The 24,601-nt window shown below is 36.7% G+C and overlaps 1 protein-coding gene across 5 annotated transcripts in view; it reads left to right on the top strand.

Moving 5' to 3' along the window:
* The window catches only part of DIAPH3 (diaphanous related formin 3), a 490,848-nt gene that overhangs the window by 57,904 nt on the left and 408,343 nt on the right, over window positions 1-24,601 (top strand). For all 5 annotated transcript variants that reach the window (XM_054665348.2, XM_054665347.2, XM_054665346.2 and 2 more), the window contains one exon: window positions 12,221-12,325. In XM_054665348.2, coding sequence (XP_054521323.1) covers window positions 12,221-12,325 — 105 coding nt within the window. The remainder of the gene's footprint in view (window positions 1-12,220; window positions 12,326-24,601) is intronic.

Raw genomic sequence — 24,601 nt, 5'->3', positions numbered from 1 at the left:
GCAAGGAATATCTTAAGGGTCAACCAAGAGTCTGAATGAAAAGAAAAACCAACAAAGACCTCTTTGTGTTAATTCTCTTAAGTGTTTATTGACTGCTATAGATTCCTACCAGCAGCTTATTTCAAGTATTAGTATTCTTTACAAATCTACTTTCCTATATTGTGAACATTTTCTATTTCTTACAATCTAAAAAAGTATATTAAGGCTTGACTAGATAAAATGAGAGAGGTTCTGTGGGAATGCTTTGTTCTGATTTATTACTTGTCACTCTTTTCCCTCTCCATTGGGTAGAAATTGAAAAATTCAGGGAAAGGTGGTTTAAAAGCAATCCAAATAATAATCCAAGTATGAAGAGGAAGAGGGAGAGAGTATAGTAGTTCAAGGCAATTATCAAGTTGATTCATGGGTTGTGTTTGTCAGGGGGATAATGTCAATGTTTAGTTGTTTCTTCTAGATCCAGATAAATGAGAAAATAAATGATTTAGGTGTATTGGATTTTGCCTGGTGGGATTTTGTAGCACCAATAAAATGGTTAGAGGGAGGAATTTTAAAGGGGTAAATGTTATGGTAATATTTCAGCATGCTGTTTCGCCAGTTAGGAGCTGTGCAGGCAATTATTTGTGTATACCTGTGAAGGCCTTTTCTCAGTCATATTTTCTTCTGTAGAAAAGTTGGCCTTAAGAAAAAAGTTGTGTCTTAAGTCAAATGACCATTTTATCCTTTATGTAAATGTATGAAGAAATTGTCATTTACTTAGAAAAGTTGAAAAACAAATATATGAATGAAAATCCTTTTTCATCACTGGCAGTTTTTTTTTTTTTTTTTTTTTTTGAGATGGTGTCTCACTTTGTCACCCAGGCTGGGTGGAGTATAGTGGCGCAATCTCAGCTCACTGCAAGCTCTGCCTCCTGGGTTCACGCCGTTCTCCTGCCTCAGCCTCCCGAGTAGCTGGGACTACAGGCGCCCGCCACCACTCCCGGCTAATTTTTTTGTATTTTTAGCAGAGACGGGGTTTCACCGTGTTAGCCAGGATGGTCTCGATCTCCTGACCTCGTGAACGAACCGCCTGCCTCGGCCTCCCAAAGTGCTGGGATTACTGGCGTGAGCCACCGCGCCCGGCCAATCACTGGCAGTGTTCTTATCTGCAGGATTACACAGCAGTTGTTTCTGATTGTAGGTGCTTATGCATACACTTGAACAATTCTGGCAAGGTTACATTCCAGAATAAATTAGAGTTGTGCAGCTTTCTGAATATTCAGCTCTCTTCTTGTCTGTTCTGCTAAAATTTACAGTATATGAAAGAAAAGTGATATTTAAATTTCTTTTTTTCTCGACGTGTGTGTGTGTGTGTGTGTGTGTGTGTGTGTGTGTGCCTTGATACTGCATTAGGATAAACTGAAATTTGTTTTTCAATTAAGATAGTTTACACTCTTCCCATATTCTCCAGTTAGAATATTTGGCCAAAAAATAGTGTTTATGAGTTCATTATCAATCTCTGGGTAAATGTCATTCTTTGGCTGCTGTTCTATTAATGAGCTAGCCATCTGACTTTCTTTTAATTTTAATGGGAATTGAGTAATCCAGTGTCTACTGGAGAGTACAGTGGAAATTCAACCCCACTATTGGTAAAACCAAAAAATATAACTTTTAAATAATCATATTTATGTTAAAAATGATTATTTAAAGGTTTATATAAGGACATAGTAAAGCTGATAGGCAAAAGATTTTATAGCTGTTTTAAGCTATTTTATAGCTTCAATGTATTTATAGACATCTTGAATATAGAAAAGTAGTAATAAAGTTAATTCTAAGTTCCAGGTTCTTGGTAGTATTTATCTTTTAGTTTTCTAATTATGTCTAAACCCAATAAAATTTATTAAATTGCAGAACTAGATAAGATTCCTTTAGTCTGCCCTGTTCAACAGTGTATAATGACCTTGAATGAGGTCATGAAATCTTCTGTTTTTTTTTATTTGGCACTAAGCCATTCATGGTAGTAAAAACCTTAGTGTAATGAAAAGCTTGACCATTTGATATTGTGTGATGTCAAAGATGAATTCAAATGTAGTTAAGAACAGAATTACACTTTTAGCAGAACTCTGGATAAAATTGTGCTTATATGATGTTGAGCTCTGTCACAAGAGAGGGAATTAGGGGATCATTGTGGACCTCTTAAGATGCTTAACCAATTTGTGGCTTTAATAATATAATGCTGGCAAAACAGAGACTGCTACCAAGAATAATTATGTTGGCTTTAACCCCTAAAACAAAACATAATGTTATTGAAATTAGATGATTGCTGTTGACTTAATAGGAATAAATGTTTGGTTTTGCTATTGCAGTGCTTCTAATTTTTGTCTTCCAATATTATGCTTATTGGTCCATTATAATACTGTATTTCCCATATCCATTTTGTAATGCTAGTCATGCTCTGCCTGTCTGTAGTGTTTTTCCTTTTTGGTTGAATATCCTTCCACCTGACCATCTTCAGCAACTTGCTGCTTGTGTATATTCACTTAATTCTGCAAATAGTCAATCATTTTAAATTTAATCTGACTCTCTGTGGTGTTAACTGTCCCACTCAACTTGATGTATGTAAATTTAATGAGCATGCTGTCTTGTAAAATCCACAGCCATGAATGAAAATATTGAGTCTAACGTGTGTAATTCAGTTGGAAAAATGTCCACTCTCTCATTGCTGTTCTCTGTTTGATTGTGCCTTAGTGCTCCAACGAGTTGCATGTGTGTGCACAGGTACTAAATTACATATTTCCCCCCCACCTCAGTTTTGCTAATAAAATGTGAAAAATATTTATTTGGTACTATTTTTAAAAAATCAGTCTAGTAGGGAGTTAGGGTCCCTAAAAACAGTAGCAAACTGGCAATTTGCTGGTGTGTGGGAACTTCTGGCCCCATGCAACTTGTAGGAAGACTCTTTGGGAATATCTTAAAAGTTGCTTGATTGACCTGGTTTCCAGGTCAGGGCTGCCGCTGACTAATTTGGTGTCCTTGTGCAAGTTACAGAATAGGTGTATGCTTTCATTCTGGATGGACACAGCACCACACAAGGTCACGAGGTGGGAAGTTTGGAATAGATGATGAAGTGAGTCTGGAAGGGACCTTGACCCCATTCATTCCTCAACCAGGTACTACTTGGCAGGGGTCAGTCGTTATATTGACTCTGTTCTAGGTCACCGAGGTTTAGTGTGGGTCTGCTAGTGTTCCCTGAAAAAGTGATGGATTTTAGCTTGGCCATCTTTGTGTCAGTGCCACGACCTGAAGATTTCTACCTCCAGAGTTGGAACTTATTCTCGTAACTGTTATCTGAAGATTCTTGAGAATCTTCTTAGGAGCAGCAATTGCTCAGTGTTCTAGTCTGGGGCTGTATCATCTCCAGCTTCAGTTCCATCTCCCAGAAGCTTACCTGCATCTCATGTTTGTCCTAAAATAGGATGAGCAAATTCTATTTGAGAACTTTTCTGACATCTTCTTTATTTAGCAAATATTTAAAAAGTGACCATTATGTTCCATGCACGGTGAAAGAGGCAGCAAGTATAGAAATATTTCTATTAAATGTTATCAGTGAGGGAGAAAAGAGTTACATATAAAGAGCCAGAGTTGAGGGAAGTTTTTTTGTTTAATTTTAATCCATTAAAGATTAACTTGCTTACATATTGATACTCAACCAACTGAGAGAATTTAGTGAAATAAAATAGAAGAGGATAATCGATGTGTAATGCCCTTTCTTGAGGTGGGAGGAAAAGGGATCTCGAGCATAAATGAATAGGAATGTCTTTGGATAAATGCGTTGGTTGGGTAGGGAAAGATAGTAGTGTGCAAATAAAATGGTAAAACAGCAGGAAATGGAATTATAGCTTTCTTTTCATATAGGGAATTGAAATTTATTTACTGAGGGTGATAGGCAGAAGTAGTAGTTTCATAGTTCCTGAAAATAGCTAAGGTTTGAAATAAGTACCGTATGAAATGTGAAAAGAGAGAGACTAGTAAGATTTGCCATAGATGTTGTAAGAATTGATGAATCAACAGTGGCCTGCTTTGGAAGAAAATGGAAGGGTCAAGAAACTGGAGGTTTTTACTGGGGCCAAGAAAAAGATGGTTTGGGAGTGGGAGAAGTGGCAAGATGGAAGATTGAGGTCAGAGATAAGGATTATGGAGATTCTGATGATGCCTGTGGTGGAGAGGTTTTAGATAATGAAAAGGTCCAGGTGTGGTCATTAGGACTGTAGCTGAGGACAGTGGAAGTGAAGGTTGCATTGGCAAGGAAGCCAAGGACACTCTAGGGCAGGGGTGCCCAATCTTTTGGCTTCCCTGGGCCACATTGGAAGAAGACTTGTCTTGGACCACAACTAAAATACACTAACACTTTTGATAGCTGATGAGCTAAAAAAAAAAAAAAGAAATCGCAAAAATATCTCATGGTGGTTTAAGAAAGTGTTTGAATTTATGTTGGGCCACATTCAGAACCGTCCTGGGTGCAAGCTGGACAAGCTTGCTTTAGGGCCATTGTGGGTGATAGCAAGGTGTGGAGTGTCAGAGGAATCAACCCAAGTTGATGGCAGTGGAAGTGTTCAGTCAGATGTTACTAGCCCCAAGGAAATCGGACTTTAGATGATAACATAGATAAATAATATGGAAATAAGAATGAGGGAGATAAGATAGAACAGAGTTTAAATCTAAGTTAAAGAACCATGGTCAACTTACAGAATTTTCCTAAACCTCAGCTCTCTCCTCAATAAAGAGGACATACCTCAAGTTACCGAGGATTAATTAAGTAATGCTTATGAATGTTTAGCACAGTGCCTGGCTCAAGAATTTGACCATAGTTTAAGATTACAGGAGTACTAGAGGTCTTTGTAAAATGGTTCTGGGAGAATGGGTGAGAAGGTCAGTGCATAGAGCAGGTTTGGAATGAAAATAGGAGGAAATGTAAACAGTTGGAGAAGTTTGTGTTTTGAATGGAATTCTGTTACCTGTGTCTGATCTACTTAACCCTTCCTCTCAGGACCCTTGGATTTGTCTTGATTGTGGTTTCCTTAGTCTCCTTTCCTCCCTCAATTCAGTGTGTATTTACTATAGCCGAATATTCTACAAACCTCTTCTTTTTATTTAGGGGATATAAAAAAACTTCTTTTTTTTTTTTAATAATGATGTTCTGTTTTTCTTTTTTTACCCCAAGTTATTTATAAAAAGTTCTATTAAAATATTTCAATTTAGTCTTTTAAAATAACTCTTTATTTTGAAATAATTTTAGACTTATAGAAGAATTGCAAAAATAGTATAGAGAATTCTTGTATACCTTTCACCGAACTACCTCTAATGTTTACATCTTATATAACATTAGTACAATTATTAAAACTAAGAATTGAATACTGAGACAATATTGCTAACTAAACTACAGACTTGCTTCAGATTTTGCCAGCTTTCCCACCCATGTCTTTTTTTTCTTCCAGGATCTAATCCAGGATCACATCTTGCATTTATTTGTCATGTCTCCTCTAGTCAATGACAGTTCCTTATCTTTTATGAGCTTGATACTTTTGAAAAGTTATGGTTAGTTATTTTGTAGGGTGCTCTCAATTTGGGTTTGCCTGACTTTTTTTTCCTTGTGATTAGATTGAGATCTATTTTGGGATAAATACCACAGAGGTGATCACCCTTCTCATTATATCATAGCTGGAGGTTTGAAATATCAATATGTCCTATTATTTGTGGTGTTAGCCTGGACAACTTTGTTAAGGTGGCATCTGCCAGCTTCTTCCCTTGTAAAGTTAGTATTTCCCCTCTATAATTAAGGAGAAAAAGGATATCTGCACAGTCTTAAAGTATCTCCTCAATTTATTTTGCTTTTTAGGTTATAATCTAATACTATCATTTTATTTTTCAAATTGTTCTAGTTTTGGCCACTTAACAGCTCTTTCAGTTTGGCTCATGTCCTTTTGACCTTCCTTCCTTCCTTCCTTCCTTCCTTCCTTCCTTCCTTCCTTCCTTCCTTCCTTCTCTTACTTTCTGGTACCACATTAATTTGGTCTTTTTAGTTCTAGTCTTTTTGGATGACATAGCTGTGTTCCCACGTATTGAATGAAAAAAAAAGTTTTCCAAGTATTGTACTTCTGAAATCTGTTCCTAGTGCTAGTCAGATCAGCACAGTGATTCTGTTTAGATATAGATTTTAATTAGAAAGTAATTGGCCAAAGGGAAACTAATTTTTTGTTGTTGCAACTCAGTTTCCCCTGGCAAGCTGAGAGTGGTCCCCAACATATAGTGGTTCGATTTAACGATTTTTCGACTTTACAGTGGTGAAAGCAACATGCATTCGGTAGAGACTGTACTTTGAATTTTGATCTTTTTCCTGGGCTAGCTATATGCAGTTTGACACTCTCTTGTGATGTGGGGCAGCAACTGAGAGCTGCAGCTCCTCTGTCAGTCATGCAATCATCAGGCTGAACAACTGACTGTACTGTGTCCCCAGCATTTTTTGGATATTGTGCTTTGTGTTTTCACATCCCACCATGTCTACAAAATGTGCATCTGTGTATTCAAAATGTTATTATAAAATAGCATTTGTGTTAGATTATTTTGTCCAACTGTAGGCCAATGTAAGTGTTCTGAGCATGTTTAAGGGAGGCTAGGCTGAGCTGTGACATGCAGTTGGTTAGGTGTATTAAATGCATTTCTGCATTTCAATTTTTAATGGCTTTTTTGGGACATAACCCCATTGTAAGTTGAGCATCTGTATATTAAGGAGTACTATGAATGAGATAATTCATAACGTATATTACTAACATATTAATAGAACTTTTTAATAGAACTTTAACATCAAAAACAATAATATGCTCTTCAGAGAGATTAAAATTTTGAATAGGTGACTTGGCAAATGATGTTTTTGAATGTGATATATTCAGCCCAATAGCCAGTTGATAAGATTTTTCCATTTAAAGGGTAGAGATTTATTTCATATATCCATGGAAATTTTAACCTCATTCAGATTACTCACTGAGCCTTATGTATTTATGTTTACTTTGTATTTCCTGTTCAGTATTTTACCTATAATAGATATTTAATGAGATACGTACATATATCAGCATACTGATATATTGAGGTAAACAGCCATTTAGAGCCGTTTTACAATCTGTGTCTGCAGTGTCATTTTGTACCTATGTAGTGTGGTAGCACAGTAAAGCAGCATGTTTTACTGACCTGTGTTTGAATGGAGGGAGGAGTTAATACACAATAGTTTATATTGCCTTTTTTTTTTAAGGTCAGCTATATGTGTTTCTATATTTATTCTGTTCAATTTATTCTGTTCAATTTGTTTCTATATTTATTCTTTCAATTTGAAAGAAGTCTTATTTTAATATCAAGTAAATTATTTTCAGATGGTATAGTAGGTACTTTTAGTACCCCCTCCCAGCTCCTTTTTACCAGGCTGGTGCACCCATGCCCCAGGTGATGAGTGGTGGCTTCTAATGGCTTATAGATGCCCCTTTCTCCAGAGATTTGCCCTCATCAGAACTAGGATTCTGCAGCTGATGACTAACTTGAGGTTGTTGAGGCTGGTTTCTGCTACCAGGCTATCCTGACTGTGGTGCATCTCAGGGTGAAGTGAGAATCCACCAGAGGCCACCTTTAGTATGTCTTTTTTCCTCTTTTGTCTTACCTCCTTTACTTTCTTATCCTGAGAGCAGCCCCACCTGCACCTGAATCCCTGTTTCAGGCTCTGCTTTTAAGGGAAACTGACCTTAGATAATGGAGATACAACATGATAATTTTGAGGAAATATAAACTAAGAAACATAAAAAATGATAACTTGCTCACTTCTCCCCCACTGACCTTCACCAAGTCCAGTTTCTTAGATAGCCTTGGGAGATGCTTCACCCTTCTGGAATTGCAACATAAAATATGGATATGCATTTTTTAGGAAAAAAAGCTCCCAATAAATTTTCTAAGGACTTCGTGACCCCCAGAAGTTAAGTGCCACTGCCTCATGGAGTTTTCTTCTTTCAGCCTTGTTTTCCATAAATAGAAATTCAAAATATATTCTAATAATACCATACCCCTCATGCTTTCATGCATATTTTCTCTCTACTGCCCCCTTATTTCTGTCTCTCTCTCTCTTTTTTTTTTCTTTTTTAAAGGGCAGAGCTTTTCTTACTCTTTCAAATGCCATTTCCTCCTGGAAATATGGAGGATGACCTGTTAGATGAAGTTACATGCCTAGTGGGTATCCCACAAAAGTTTAGGGTGTTATGTAGTTGATTCCAAACTTTTGTATTGTTGTCTTAGTCCATTTTTATGTTGCCATAAAGGAATACCTGAGGCTGAATAATTTAAAAAAGAGGTTTATTTGGCTGTCAGTTCTGCAAGCTGTACAAGAAGCATGGGACCAGCATCTGCTTTTGGTGAGGGCCTCAGGGAGCTTCCACTCATGATGAAAGACAAGAAAAAGCTGGTGTGTGCAGAGATCACATGGTGAGAGAGGAGGCAAGGGAGAAGGTGGTGGGGAGGTTCCAAACTCTTATAAACAGCCTGCTCTCATGGGAATTAATAGGACAAGAACTCAGTCGCCCCCACCCCAGGAAGGTCATTAATCTATTCATGAGGGAGCTGCACCCGTGACCCAGACACCTCCCACTAGGCCCTACTTCCAACATTGGGGATCAAATTTAAATATGAGATTTGCATGGGACAACATCCAAATTAGAGCAAGTATTATTTGTTTCCTTTTGGTTTTTTATACTAGGACTGTCATCATACTTTTGTCAGGAAGGCGAGTGCCATATTTAGGCAAAAGAGGTGGGATAAACCAGAGGAAGCAGCTGGGAGAATTTTGGGTTTCTCCCTTAATTCCAGATGTATCACTACTAGTCAGAGTTCTCCAGAGAAAAAGAACCAATAGGATGCCTGCCTGTCTATATGAGAGGGGATTTATTAGGAGAACTGGCTCACATGATTATAAAGGGCAAGAAGTCCTACAGTATGCTATCTGCAAGCTGGAGAACCAGGGAAGTCAGCAGCGTGGCTCAGTTAAGGCCCCAAGTTTTCAAAACCAGGGAAGTTGTTGGTGAAACTCAGTTGGAGGCTGAGGTGGCTTCAAGGCCTGAGAACTCCAGGGAGAGTGTCACTGGGGGAAGTCCCAGGGCCCAAAGCTTGAAGAACCTGGAGTTCTGATGTCCAAGGGCAGAAGAAGTTTGTCTCAGCTCCAGAAGAGAGAGGGAGACTTAGCCTTTCTTCTGCCTTTTTGTTCTATCCAGGCTTTCAGCTGATTAGATGGTGCCTGCCCATACTGAGGGCGGATCGTCCTTACTGACTTACAGTCCAATGATTCAAGTGCCAATCTCTTCTGAAAGACATACCTAGAGATAATGCTTTACCAGCTATGTGGGTATACTTTAAGCCAGAAGACTAACCTAAAATTAACCATCACACCTAAAATTAACCAACCTCCAAAGATAACAATCACAACCACTTTTGTGTATGAACTGGTGTTATCATGAAGATGTCTTTCCAAAAAGAAAGCAGAGGCCTTTTTAAAAAATTCTTTCTACTACTCACCTTGAAATTTTATTTCAATTTCAGCCATAACTAAAGGGCTTTCTGTTTTTTGGTATTCTGTGTATATTAAGTATTTTAATTTACTAAAGAGACTGGGTAATGTTTGGCCATTAGCCTGAAAATAAAAATAAAGTGAATAATTTAAAACAGAATTTTCCAGTGCTCTCAGATTGCCCCACGTTTTATAACAATTATCCCGTAACTATCTCATTACTTTCTTCCAGTGAAATTCTTTGTGGATAATGTTACCTATGTTCATAAATTAAGGAAATCAATATGTCTTACTCTACTATATAATAAAATATGTATTTCAATTTAAACAATTGGCCATGACTACTCAAGAAGGTATAGTAAATTCATACTCTTGAATCTCTGCTTCATACCTCTGTGAGTACAGCAGTGGCATTGTAGATTGGTAGATTGATATAGTTGTGCTATTTTGGGGATTCAGATACCACAGACAGTATTTCCCTGGGATACCTACATTTCAGAAATGAAGCACAACTGTTGGTAAAGCTTAAAAAAAGCAGAGTGTAACTATAATTTACAGAATAGTTTGATTCTTGGAAAATTCAGTAAAGTAAAACTATGCAATACAAAGTATTTAATATGTAATAATTTTACATTTTACATCTATTTCTGGAATAGGAGACTGGCAGAACGTGTTTTCTAGTCACAACCCTGCTGATCAAAACAGAAACTGGTCCAGACAGACTAAAATATTAAAAAAAAAACACAAAAAACAGCAATAACTGGCAAATGGGACAAAAGCAATCCCTAGCTGCCCTCATTAATTAGCATAAGACACTCTCACTAGCGCCATGACAATTTACAAATGCCATGGCAATGGCCCAGAAGTTACCACCCCTTTCCTAGAAAATTCTAAATAACCCACCCCTTAATTTACATTGACCCGCCCCCTAATTTGCATATAGCTAAGTGAGTTTAAGTGAGTATAATTACAATTGCCAAGAGCCCATACATTGCTGACTCTGAGCACACTGCTTATGAGTTAGCCCTGCTCTGCAAGGAGCAGCACCATTCGATAAAAGGTTGCTGTGTAACATGACCATCTTGCCTTTGAATTCTTTCTGTGATGAAGCCATGAGCCCCACCGGGCTAAGCCCCAAATTTGGGGCTCACCTGTCCTGCAACAGTTCCATTGAATTCGAGTCTAGGCTTAGTTAAGGATGATTCTTTCTCTCTCTCTTTTTTAGGTGTGTGAATCTCTCTGTGGGGCACAAGGTAGTTTTTACTGTACAGGTCAAACTGTGATGCTACCCCCTGTAAATGCTGGTAGCATCACCTCAATTATTGTGACAACTAACATGCCTCCAGAAGTTTCCAAAATTTCCAAAATGCTTCCTATGTCATATTAAGGCCTATTGAGCCTTCTCTCACTAGCTTAGAGAAAAAAACGAAACAAAACAAACACTTATTCACGTAACAGGATGTTTGTGTTTCTAACTAGAACAGCAAAAGTGACATTGCCAATTACTACCTTTTATCGTAGTGTCAAATGGAACAGCTTCTAAGATCTTAAATATTTCTATCAAGGTAAAATGAAGGGAATTTTGACTTTTAAGTGCTCGAAGGGTTTGGTAGCCAAGAATTGAGTCAGCTAAAGGCATAAACTACAGCGTTTGATGAATGTAGCACCCTTATAAAATCTGTAAGAAATTTCACTTGCTAGGCTCCATAGGCGATCCAAAGTCCTGAATTTTATGGATCCATTCTGAGTAGATACGAAGTTTATATACATTCAGATATTTTACATTGCATATCACAAATGACTCAGGGCTAAGTTCACGAGGAAATTCATTTGAGCTGCCCTTCTCCTTTAGCCATTTCTGTCTTACCTCAGGCGCCCTTTCCTTTGCCAGAATAGCCTCTTACTTCAGGAGCTTAATTAAGAGCAATTCATATATTTATGTGGATATATACCTGACTTGAATTTTTAGTCAAAATTAAGCTTGTAGCAAGATCTTAGTTACTTAAACCCTTATTTTGGTTGGTGCTGTTGAGAAATGTTCGATTTTAGGTGGTAGCTGTTTTTATAAGTACAACTTTTATGTAATTTAGAACATCCAATAAATTAGTTAACATTTTTGATAAGAGTAGGGAAGAGACAAAACTATAAAGTGCTTTGTCTTTTGCTGGAACCAGTACTGGATATTTGATATGTGCTTGTGGCTATCAGAATCTGAAAATTGGTTGGTTTATTTCCCTTTTAATTTTTATGACACACAGAGCAGCTCTTTCAAAGCAGTGGAAGATAGCTTCAGGTGCAGCTGTTGTAAAAATAAATAAATATATTGAAATTGTGACTCCTAATGACCTTATGAATGGCAGAAATCTGCAACTGTCTAATTATCTATAGTTATGTGAATATAATTTTATTTGCCTGCTGTGAATTTTAAAAGTTCTTTTAGTAAGTGTTTTACCTGTTAAAATGATCTAGAATACTTTCTTCTCTCCCTCTCCACCTCTTTTCTCTCTCCTTCCTTCAGGCAGAACTACATGTAAATCATTCCAAAACAATTAATGCTGCTTTAGTCACAAATTATTGATTTTTCCATTCGTAGTGCATGTAGAATTGCTGCTCTACTTAGATTCTAAAATGAGGCATTTTAATTGTGTTTTCCAGGAAGATATGAATTTAAATGAAGATAAAAAGGCACCATTGCGGGAAAAGGACTTCAGTATCAAAAAAGAAATGGTGATGCAGTACATTAATACTGCTTCTAAGACAGTAAGTAAAACTGTCAAGTTGAAAAATACTGCCGAACATGTTTTAATATGGAAAACAGCACATTTATCTAATGAAGTACTTAAGTTTGTGGGCAACTGTAATCAGAGGGCTTCTGAATGTATAATTAAGGGCACAAGTGTATTATACATTTGTTTAAATTAAAAATATTTCTCATCTTAAAACTTTTAAGCTGCTTCTGTTTTTTAGCTAGTTACATTGCTAAGAAACACTGGGGGGGGGGGTCTGCTCTGTCACCTTTCCTTGTTAGTGAATTAATATAGTCATTGATTTTTAATGTCACTTATAAATCACAGTGATATCTGCATTATAGAAAAGTGAGACCGATGTTACTCTGTCTACATCAAGGTACATAATAGTGGCTTAGAAGTGTCTTTAATGTGAGTCTCCCTATGAATAAAATTATCTTGTAACAAATTATAAATGTTGGTATTGAAAGGAGCATTAGGCCTCTACGTGGCTGCCAATTTTCTAGAGAAACATGAAATATGTGGGTGGAAGTAATGACTAAATGTCTAAGAAACCATGACTGGCACACAGAATCAATTGCATTTATTTCATGGAAAACAAATGAGCTTGACTAGTCATATACAAATTGTGAATAGATGGATTGGATGAAAATATAAAATGGAAGCCAATGAAGAAGCAATCAGTAGAAAGACAGTGGAAAATGATTTTGGCTCAATTTACAACAGAATTGGATTAGGAAAAAGTAGCTTAACACACTAGTTTTCCTTGGGTATTTTAACCTAAGTTCAGGTTACAAGAACATAAGTTATTTATACTTTAACTCCACTTAACTGCTAGACCAGTCATTGACTCTGAGGCCTTTCTTTTGGAAGAAAGACACAAGTGATGTTTAATTTTTAAACATGTCTCATGTTTTGGCAGCTTGCTCTTCAGGTATAGAAATCACTGTGAGTACTGTGCTTTTTTTAGCGGCACTTTTTTTTTTTCTTTTGAGACGGAGTCTCACTCTGTCGCCCAGGCTGGGGTGCAGTGGCGCCATCTCGGCTCACTGCAAGCTCCGCCTCCCGGGTTCACGCCATTCTCCTGTCTCAGCCTCCGGAGTAGCTGGGACTACAGGCGCCTGCCACCACGCCTGGAAATTTTTTGTATTTTTATTAGAGACGGGGTTTCACCGTGTTAGCCAGGATGGTCTCGATCTCCTGACCTCGTGATCCGCCCGCCTTGGCCTCCCAAAGTGCTGGGATTACAGGCGTGAGCCACTGCGCCCGGCCTTTTTTTAGCTCTCTATATAGATGGGCTCTGTATCCTGCTACTATGATACTGATACTAATTGCCTTTGTCCTTTAATGATACTTATATATCACAAATTGGTATTGGGGGTTTAAGAATCAGAGCTCTGGTGTTTTGGATCTGCTTATGTGTCTCTGCTTGACCTTGGAAATCTTATTTTACCTCTTTGATTCTCAATTTCCTTACTATAAAATGGGAATACCTACATAGTGGACTCATTATCAGAGTTAAATGGGCAGGTATGGTGGTTTGAGAAGTCAAGGTGGGAGGACCTCTTGAGGCCAGGAGTTTGAGAGCAGCCTGGAGAACATAGTGAGACTTTGTCTCAACCAGAAAAAGAAATTAGCTGGATGTGGTGATGAGAGACTATAGTCCTGGCTACTTGGGTGGCTGAGGTGGGAGGATTGCTTGAACCCAGGAGTTCGAGGCTGCAGTGAACTTCGATCACATCACTGTACTCCAGCCTGGGTGACAGAGTGAGACCCTGTCTCTAAAATAATAATAATAATAAAAACAAAATTAAATTGTTTATTTCATGATTAGAACACAACATATTTTATGACTGGTGACTGCCTCTTGTGGTAGCAGTGGTGGTAGCAATAGTTTGTTTTTCTTTGTAATTTGTTTTTTGTTCTTGTTATTGTAATCATTATACCATAATTTAAAATATAGAGAAAAGTACATCAGTAAAAATACAGATTTACTATTTGTAAGTTCAGATTTCTAAGGCTTTTTTTTAGTTGTTGTTTTTTAAGTGTCTATAAGGCCAGGTGTGGTGGCTCACGCATGTAATTCCAGCACCTTGGGAGGCAGATCTCTTGAGCCCAGGAGTTCGAGACCAGCCTGGGCAACATAGTAAGGCCCTGTCTTGACAAAAGATATAAAAATTAGCTGGGTGTGGTGGCATATGCCTGTAGTCCCAGCTACTCAGGAGGCTGAGGTGGGAGGATTGCTTGAGCCCATAAGGCAGAGGTTGCAGTGAGCCGAGATCGCGCCACTGCAGGTCAGGCAGCATTTTAGGCACTAGAGATGGTGTGTGACGATAGTCTATCACTGTGTCCTATGAAGCAGCATTGGATGTACATAACAGAAACACATAAACATATATGTAATAGGAGGTGAAATGTGATGTGGAAAAAAAAAAAAAACAGACTGGTGAGTGTAGATAGTGTTTATGTTTTGTGTAGTCAGTGAAGACTACCCTGTTAGGGAATTGTAAATCTAACAAGTAGGAATTCATTTAATATAAGAGATACGACATCAGTTAGAACTGGTTTAGAAAACCTTGGCATGATAGTTCATATTAATTCTTGAATTTGAGATAATAAACATAATTTTAAGAAACAAACTGTTTTGAACTTTGTTATGTGGATCTATTTCAGTTTGCATTCACTGATTTTCAACTTTAATCCTCTAATCATTTTGGACTAAGGTTGAAATTTGTTTGCCAGAATTAGGTAATTAAATTATCAGGATTGAAATAGATTAGTTATCTAAAGTGTGATTACAGCATTGACTCATTTAATTAGTGTGTGGAGGATCATGGCTCTTCCTAGGAAGGTTCTGAATAATTTGGCAGATGGTTAACATTCTAGAAAGTTCAAGCTGACCAGTCATTTATTTTTGCTCTGGAAGTAGAAACACATTTTATTAACTCTAGGGTACAGACTTTGTCATGCCACTTTATTTACATTAATGACTATTGAAAAAGCTACTCTGAAAAGAACAGAATCAAAGTTTATGGATACATTGTTCTACACAGGATATGAAAAGGACACAGGATAAAAAAGATATACTTTTGTTATGGTTTTAGGCTTAGAATTGCTTTGAGATTCTCTTTTTTGGGTAAGCATTAATATTAGTTTTTTGAAAATAGTACTGATGTCTAACAGTGTATGGTTTGAAAATACTTAACCCTCAAAGTATTAACCCTCAAAGTAGGCCTAACGTAGATAAGGTTGGTTTTTAGAATTAAAAAAAAAAAGCCACCAATCAAACTAGGTTATTTCTAAGACGTTATTAAGTTTGAATTTAGGTGGCACAAGAATAAAACTGAATTTGTGCAGTTAGGAAGGATGATTACAATTTTATTAAGGAAGTGTCGTATTTAGAAGCAGAAAATACCAGATTTACATTTTTCTAACTTTCAGGGCATGGGAACGTGATCCAGGTTTGTCCGGTACACTCTGGTGGGCAGTTCCACTTTGGGGTTTTTGAGAAAGGTTTCCCTCCCTCATGAAAGGATCCAGAGTTGGAGAGCCACTTTGTTCCGCCATTGGATGTGATTGTGAGAGGTTGTACGGTGCTTGATGTCACAGAGCTGCTTCTCTGGCTTAATGCATTCCTGCCCCTAGACTCTTCATTATGTGAAGTGATGCAGGTTCTCATGGAAGCTACTCCGGGTTTTTTCTTTGCCGCTGTTAAGAGTCCTGATATACCATCCACATGCATTTTTGCCTGTGCTGGATCTTTAATTCTAATTCAATCTGGAAATTACTGTTTCCATTCAAAGGAGCATCCGTAAGACGCTCCCTTCACTTAGTGTGGGCTCACTCATAGCATAGACGAGAGAGGTACTACAAGGCACTGTGCCCATTCTCTGGTAAATGACTCAACTCAGATGTTTAACAGCAAGTTTATTGGAGAAAATGTCTTTTAAGAAGAATATAGACTTGACTTGTTAGATCACGTAGCTGGAAGGTAAGACTGTGATGCAGTTAGTGGTAAAGACCTTGATAGCAGGATGTGATGTGATAGGCCAAATGGAAGAGGATCCATAGTTTCCAATAAATGTAAGAACAAGAAAATTCTGGACCAGAACAGAGAATGCTCTTGTAAACCACAACTGCCTGAGGATTTTCATTATTTTTAAAAATAAAAAAGAATTAGAAATTAATATACAAATCTATTATATACATATAGATGTATTTAATAGTAATGCTTAACCTTGAGTATAGTTCTCATTCTTTATTAGGGTTTGATTATTTTTAATCTTATCTTCCCTTAGAATGCTTAAAGTACTCCATCAGATACTGTTAAAAGATGATTTCTGTAGTCAAGCTTCTTATGTTTGAGTGGACAAACCAAGCATGGAAGATATATCCTAATAGAGTTGCTGCCTTCACTTAGTTTTCTTTTTCCTCTTTTCTCTTTGGGATGGTGCATCATACCTATGTCTGTGATAGAAGTGTTTATTAATGCTTATTTTCTTGTAGGTGCTTGAGTTGTGTTAAAGGTGAGCTGTTTCTGGATGTATTATTTCTGGATAATGTGAGAAAAATCTCATGATAGGGGTCATGGGAGACTATGGATTAATTTATATACAATTAAAGTATGTGTTAAAAAGGATTCTTATTGATCTAAATCTATTCTGAACAAGATTTATATATTTTTTCTGTATCAATCACAGAGGGTTAGTAAAAATAAAATATATGGCTGCGCTTGGTGGCTTACGCCTGTAATCCTAGCACTTTGGGAGGCCGAGGCGGGTGGATCATTTGAGGTCAGGAGTTCCAGACCAGCCTGGCTAACATGGTGAAACCCTGTCTCTCCTAAAAATACAAAAATTAGCTGGGTGTAGTGGCACAGGCCTGTAATCCCAGCTATTCAGGAGGCTGAGGCAGGAGAATCGCTTGAACCCAGGAGGTGGAGGTTGCGGTGAGCTGAGATCATGCCACTGCAGTACAGTCTGGGTGACAGAGTGAGACCCTGTCCCCCTCCCCGCCCCTCAAAAATAAATATACATTATACCTTTCCTATCTGTTGAGAGGAAGGAGTCTTCTATTTGCCGTTCTACTTTCAGGTTTGTCAGGGTAATCTGCGACAATATGAAACTAGGGAAGTCCTGAGAGGCCAAAACTTATATTCCAGACAAGTGAAAGCAGACCCTTGAAAGGAGCAGCAGATTCTTGAAGGAAGCAGAGGGGCAGAGAGGGAGTAAGGATAGAGGGAAGGAGGACAAGTTTGAGAGATAGATAGGAAAGGAGAACCAAAAAGATGTCTGGTCCTTTGTGGGGAGGTGGGGTTTCTGGGAGAGATTTGGAGAGATATTTAAAGAGATTTTCGGGGGAATTTTGGTTTATGTTATGTAGTGCAGTGTGTTTATTGTGTCTCCAAGAATACTTAGTAGAGATGAACATTTGCTTATCAGTGCTTTGGGAGTTGTCTTTTTCCCCAATTAATTTTCGTAGGTCAAGATGATTAAACTGTCCAGACAGTTTAACTACCTACAGATTACAACTGGACTGCTACCTCTTAGCATGTTGCACTCCCCCGTCCCCCACCCCTTACTTTTTGGCTGTACCATTAGGTTTAGATAAAATGCTTTAAACATTTCTCTTTGAACTTTGTACTTCTAATTAAAAGCCCTTCTGAATGCACTAGCTTGGAGTCAGAAGTTGTGATAGACTCCTTACCTCCCTTATCCATGTATCATTGGCATCTGTATTACAGCTGCATTAACATGCCCAGTTTAGGTGAGCTGATATCGAAGGATAGCCCATCCCACATTTCTAAGATTCTTAATTAGAACATCCATTCTTTATTTTCTATTTATGTTTTTTTTTTGATATTTTTGATCAAGAAGCAGAATTCCTCTTTTATAAATGCTCCTGAAAGTTTGCTAGCTCCTTCTTTTTCCCTGTCAAGCTGGTTTCCAACTGAATGTAAGGGCTATTCTGAGGCATTTATTAGAAAAGTTTTGGATAAAGTTTTTATTCTTTGAACGCTTCCTTAAGTATTACTGTAGTAGTTCTTCCTCAGACTTTTTAAATGTGAAAGTTAAATATCAAGTATTAATGATCATAACTTTACGAGGCATAAAGACTAACAAAAGTTTTTTAAGCAACACAATGAAACAACTGAGTCTAAATTGAGTTCATAAGTGTAGAATTATAGTTTCTTGTATGTATGTATATATTTGTGTGTATGGATATATGTATAATATAGTGTTTAAAAGTATTTTGAAAGGTTTTGTCATAGTACTGCTCTAGCTCAATAGGCCATTATGTCCTCAAGGATGGAAGACATTGTATTCTGCAGTATTACTCTTCTAGGCGTATCTTGATCAGAAAAGAACTATGTTTTGAGAAAAATCAGTCATATATTTAGATTTATGTATACAGTCGAACCTCTGTATCCATCGATTGGTTTTGCATCCATGAATTCAACTAACCGTAGGTTGAAAATATTTGGAAAAACAATTGTGTCTACACTGAACATGCACAGCTTTCTTTTCTTGTTATTCCCTAAACAATATAATGACTATTTACATAGCATTTACATTGTATTGGGTATCATAAGTCATCTAGAGATGATTTAAAGTATATGGGAGGATATGAATGTTATATGCAAATACTATGCCATTTTTTATCAGAGACTGGAGCATCTCTGGATTCTGGTGTCTGTGGGAAGTCCTGGAACCAATCTCCCATGGATACCAAGGGGTGACTGTATTTTCTCTAGATGGAAAATCTGGAATTGATTTGTTAGTTTTAGCATTGATTTGTTAATATTGTAATATTAGTAGGGAGTTTTAATACATTTCAGTGTCAGTTTTTCTTGCTTTCAGTTACAGTTTCCAATGTTAATTTTGGAAAACATTGTCAGGTACAAGTAAATTAAGTTCTTTTTATTTTCTCTCACTTTTTGGTTGTTCTTACTTAAAGGAGGCTTATATTTTAACCACTAGAAACTTAGAAGAACCAAAGTTTCACACATTCTTGTTAACATTAACGTGGATTTTTTTTTTTTTTTTTGCTTCTATTTCAGATTAGGGATTTGATAAAAATGCCCCTATAACACAAAAGCTTAGTAAAAAATTTGTGATTGACATTAGATGTATCTAATAAACACAATGCCCTTGCTTATGATGCTTTGCCTGCTTGTTTCCAGGTCTTACTTGCTGACTAGCAGAAAATTTCAGAGCCTCAGCACAATGAACCGATTTCTTGTTAAGAGTATTTTCTAATAATCTAGCTGGCACTTCAGTTTTCATTTATTCCTATATAGGATAGGTTTTATGTATGCACAATTAAAATGATCTTCCAACAGCTAAAATTCATCCAGATTCCTTATGAGTTATTTCTGGGCAGCACCAGTGGTGTTTCATGTTCTCTAGTATTACTGCATTGTGTTTTTGTTTAGGTAGGAGATGATAATGAAGAAACTGATCATCTTTTCTTTTTTTATAGGAGTAAATTATATTAGGCTCACATTAGAATTGTATACTTTGGTCTTTTAAAAATCGTATAGGTAGTTAAGACAGCTTTTCTTTTATTATAGCGTTTTTTAAAAAAGGCTTCATCAGATATGGAAAAACTGCTATTTAGTAGTTGAATTTTATTAGATCCTGAGTTGGTTAATGATGTTTATACCACTTGTTGGCATTAGAGGTCATCCAAGGTCATTTTCACCCTGTCACTGAGTTGTTTTCATCTTGTCACTGAGTTGTTTCTTGGCCTAAGACATTTTGCTATGCTTGTACTTACTTTTTAGATTTTTGTGAACATAATTAAAAACTTACCATGTCAGATAACCATGAATGTAGTGATAAGTTTGAAAGTGCCACAAGAGGCATGTGACATCTGTATATACAAATATAAAGAAGCTTTTAAAAGAAGGAACACTTCTGAAGGAAAAAGTGAAAATTTAAGAAAATAAATGCTATGTATGTGCAGGTGTCTTTCAGTGAACAAAGGGGCTAAGTAATTGATGAAATGAGGAAAAAGTATCCACGAGCAATAACTCTTGATCTTGATATCCAGTAGAATGATCTGGGAACTTTAAGTATTTTAATGTCCAGGCCTTACCACTTAACACTTCCATAAAACAGTTCCTGTGGATGGGACCCAGGTATCAATATTGAGTAAAGCCCTCCTGGTGATTCTAGGATACAGCCGAGAATGAGAATTACTGGGCTGCAGAAGATGAGCCTTATCACCAGATGTCTCTTAGTATAACATTAATTTAACAAGAGACCAGGAATTGACAGAATTTAAAGGCTAAGCATGGACCATTTACTATTAAAACTATTATCTAGTCACGGTGGCTTCAAGGATAGTTTGCCATATGCATAACATCAAAATGAGTGTTCAAGTACCATACATACTAGTAGCTGCTAAGAAATTCTCTATGACATTTGGTCACTCGTAGAAATAATCAAAGGAGAAGGTTAACTATTGTAACAGAGAAGAACCTGCTTTATTTTGGAAAAAGATGCCCAATAGAACAAATATTAGTAAGGAGAAGAGTATGCCTGGTTTTAAAGCTTCCGTGAATTTACTCACCTTCCTAGTTGGTGGCATTAAACTTAAACTCCTAAGCTCTTTTGTACTTAAGAGATATCCTTTGATTTCTTAGTTATTACTAAAGGGCATAAATTCTATACATACTTAAAAAAAATCCTTAATAGGCTAATCAATCACCTTGATGCCCAAAAGGCATTTGTTCCCAATTTAATGGTTTCCTGACGTATTACCATTTCCTAACCGGCTCAGTGTAGTGGTTTCCCCCACAACCCTCAAGACAATAAATATGATTGGTATAGCCTCTTACTATCAATATGCTGCAAAAATTTTTCAAATGCTTTTATTACCAGAAGGCCTTCCAGAGTAGATTAAGTGAATTAAGGATCTGTCCTTAGGATTTGTTGAGATGTGGAAACCAAATAGTCCAACAGTAACTTTAATCTTAGGTTTTGACTATTCCTTGTATATTACTGTTATGGTAGATTTTATTTGTGGATTTTTTTTTTCCTTGGGAAACTGCTTTGTACTACTTTGGTGAGTTTAAAATCTTTTTTCTGCATTTTTGTTAAGGATGACTTTGTTATACTCTCGTATTTAGTAGATATATTTAGTAGTAGTTCTTTTTCTTTATTTTTATTTAGGTCTGGAAGATAACTTACAGCATCTTTAAATTTTGCACATGAGGGAATGGTCCAAGGGAGTGTGTGACTTTCCCGCATTAATGCCATAGCTAGGACTAGAAACTAGGGTTTTAGAAAAGAAAAAAACCGTTTGTCAAATAAAAATAGTTATAGAAAACATAAAAAAAATGTGTAGCTTAATGAATTATCATAAGGAGAACACCACACAGATAAGTAAATAGAACCTTGCCAGTCATCCTGGAAAGCCCTCCATCTGCCCCGTCCCATGCTAAAACCTTTCTTCAGTTTTGTGTATATTTTAGCCTAAAAGTAATCACCATCTTGACTTTTATGGGAATCACTTCCTTGAGTTTCTTTCTAGTTTTATCACTCAAAAGTGCCTCTGCGGACTATAGTATATTCTTTCTATCTGTCTGTCTGTCTGTCTGTCTATCTATCTATCTATCTATCTATCTATCTATCTATCTATCTACCTATCTATCTATCATCTATCTATCTATCACTCAAAAGTGCATCCTCAGACTATAGTTTATTCATCCATCCATCCATCCATCCATCCATCCATCCATCCATCCATCTGTCCATCCATAGGGTCTTGCTCTGTCACCCAGGCTGGAGTGCAGTAGTGATCATAGCTTACTGTAATACTGAACTCCTGGGCTCAAGTGATCCTCCCACCTCAGCTTTACAGAGTGCTGGGATTATAGGCATGCACCACCGTGCTTGGTCTTTATTTAAAATTTTTTTTTGAGAGGGAGTCCCTTGGTCTATTCTGTCCAATCACTGTTGAAGCAAGTGATAGATCCATGGGGGCCACAAATGCGCTACTGTTGCTTATATTTTAAAATTTGGATTATCTCTATGTCTTGTTTAATCTTCAGTTATTTTATCCAGGACATTCTGAATTTCGCTGATGTGTGTATTTGTGGTAAAGTTAACGTGTTTTCCTATCCTCTGTATTTCCTGCACAGAGACAGCTAGATCTAGAGGCATGATCAGACTCAGGTTTCATCTCTTTACCAAGATCATAAGAAGTATTGTATTCTTTCATTAATATCTAGTTTGCAGTTAGAATTCTATAATTTCATTTTCATTTATTGGGATACTTTTACAAAGAGACATCTCTCAAATACTGTTTGGTTAGCCAGTGATATAGGAAATTTAGGATAAATGCTTGATTCTTTTCCTTTATTTGCCAGCTTTCAATATATTGATTTCATTCTCTATCATTCTCTGAAGATGATCAATCATTTTTTATATCATTAAAAATTGATGCGTTACAATTATTTTTAGTGAAGATCAAATTGTCCCATCTTTGGCCATTGGGACTTGTCTAGTTGGCTCCTAGTCATTTTGATCTGATGATCAAGCTCCTCCTCTAGAATATTTAGCCCGCTAGACCTGGTATCAGTCGACTCTTTCCTTTAGGGTGAGGAACGATATTTCAAAGTTTACAAGCTGAGGGCCAAGGATACTTACTGTTCTTTTTGTTTAATTACTGTTTTTAGTGGAGAAATAGAAAACTAAAAAAGCGTGTGTGGATGTGTATGTAAAAAGTTTTTATTTTGCATATGTTCTGTCTCCAACTGCTATTTTTGTCCTACTATGTCGACATTGACTAAGCATATAGCCATTACAATTCACACACTTCCTTTTAGTTCTCATTTAGTCTTAACCTCATTTAGTAACTATATTTGAATGCTCACCATGGTCCTTATGTTATTTCTGCAGACTTTTTGTTTGTCTGAAGTTTGTTCTTTAGTAGATTCCTCTGAAGGACTCATGGAAACAGTATTTCCTGAGTTTTGCATGTTGGTAATAGTATATGCCCTTTATTGTTTAGTCAGCTTTGTTGGATATAAAATGCTTGGCTCACACGTTTTTTTGCTTAGGATCTTGAATAGTACTATAGGATCTTGAATAATACTGTTTTTTTTTTCTAGCAAAAAGCTTACTGGCATTGTTGTCAAAAGGTCAGCTGATAACTAACTTTTAGTTATAAATTAATGTCTTTCTTTCTCTGGGATATCTGAGTTAGGATTATCAAGTATACAGTATGCTCTTTTTCTTTTTTTCTTAAATTTCTTTTTTTTTCACTGATGTGTTCTAATTTTTTGCTTTGGTTTTCTTTTTCATGGATTCTGTTATCTGTATGTTGGATTTTTGTCTATCTTTAATATGCCATCTTCTCCCAAATGCTTTTTATCTTATTCTTTATTTCTATTTAGGTTTTAAAAATTTTATTTATTTCATGTCTGCATTCTCTTATGACATTATGTTTATTCTTGTGTTCCTTGTTAGTTTTTATTTCTGAAATGATTTTTTTATTTCTATTTTTTTCTTGAATTCCCTCACTGCATTTTTGAGTGTGTCTTAGTCCACTTTAAATATTTTTTTCATGTCTTATATATTCTCTTAATGTCTGTTAGCTCACTTTGAAATTGTAAGTTACAATTTGATTTATAGGTTTGTCTTTGAGGTGTCTTTCATCTTTTACAGGAATTTTCTGCTCAATTTTGATTTCACTTTCAGCACTTTCTCTTCAATGTAGGATCCTGTTCTGGAAGGAGCTCTGGCAACTCATGGGACATTGAGTGCTCCAGCCCCTTCAGATCTTTTCTGGGCCTCTTGTAGTCACTCATACTCCTTCCAGTTCCAACTGCTGCTTTCAAATTGGTCTACTGAGGTGTCCAATGGATATCTCTGGGCCATTTTGGAGTTATCTTGTTTTCATGTTCATTAGCTACTCTGTTGCCTTCCTTTGGTTCTTCCCATACACGTATTGCTACTGTGCGGATTTGTGGCTGTTGGTGGTTTGTCTTCAACCTCCTGTAGTTTGAGGACTGTTGAGAAGGTACTTTGTCACTCAATATTGTTGGGTGTTTGATTTTGCTACTTAGTTATTTTGTCTTTTTTTGTGGGAGATCAGGGAGTTTTCAAAACTGTATTGCTGCTGCCATCTGCCTAGCTCCTCTAGTCTTCTGATTTTGAATCTCATATTCTTTTCTTTATTCTATGCCAATTTATGTCTTTGGTTAAAAAACAATTCAGGGTTATTAGCACCCCCGCTGCCCTAACTATTAGGGTAGAAAATAATGACATTTTTCTAT

The sequence above is a fragment of the Pan troglodytes genome, chromosome 14, assembly GCF_028858775.2.
Source record: "Pan troglodytes isolate AG18354 chromosome 14, NHGRI_mPanTro3-v2.0_pri, whole genome shotgun sequence".
In the NCBI taxonomy this organism is placed as follows: Eukaryota; Metazoa; Chordata; class Mammalia; order Primates; family Hominidae; genus Pan; species Pan troglodytes.
The sequence above is the reverse complement of the archived record's forward strand: the minus strand, read 5'-3'. Positions and strand labels throughout refer to the sequence as shown.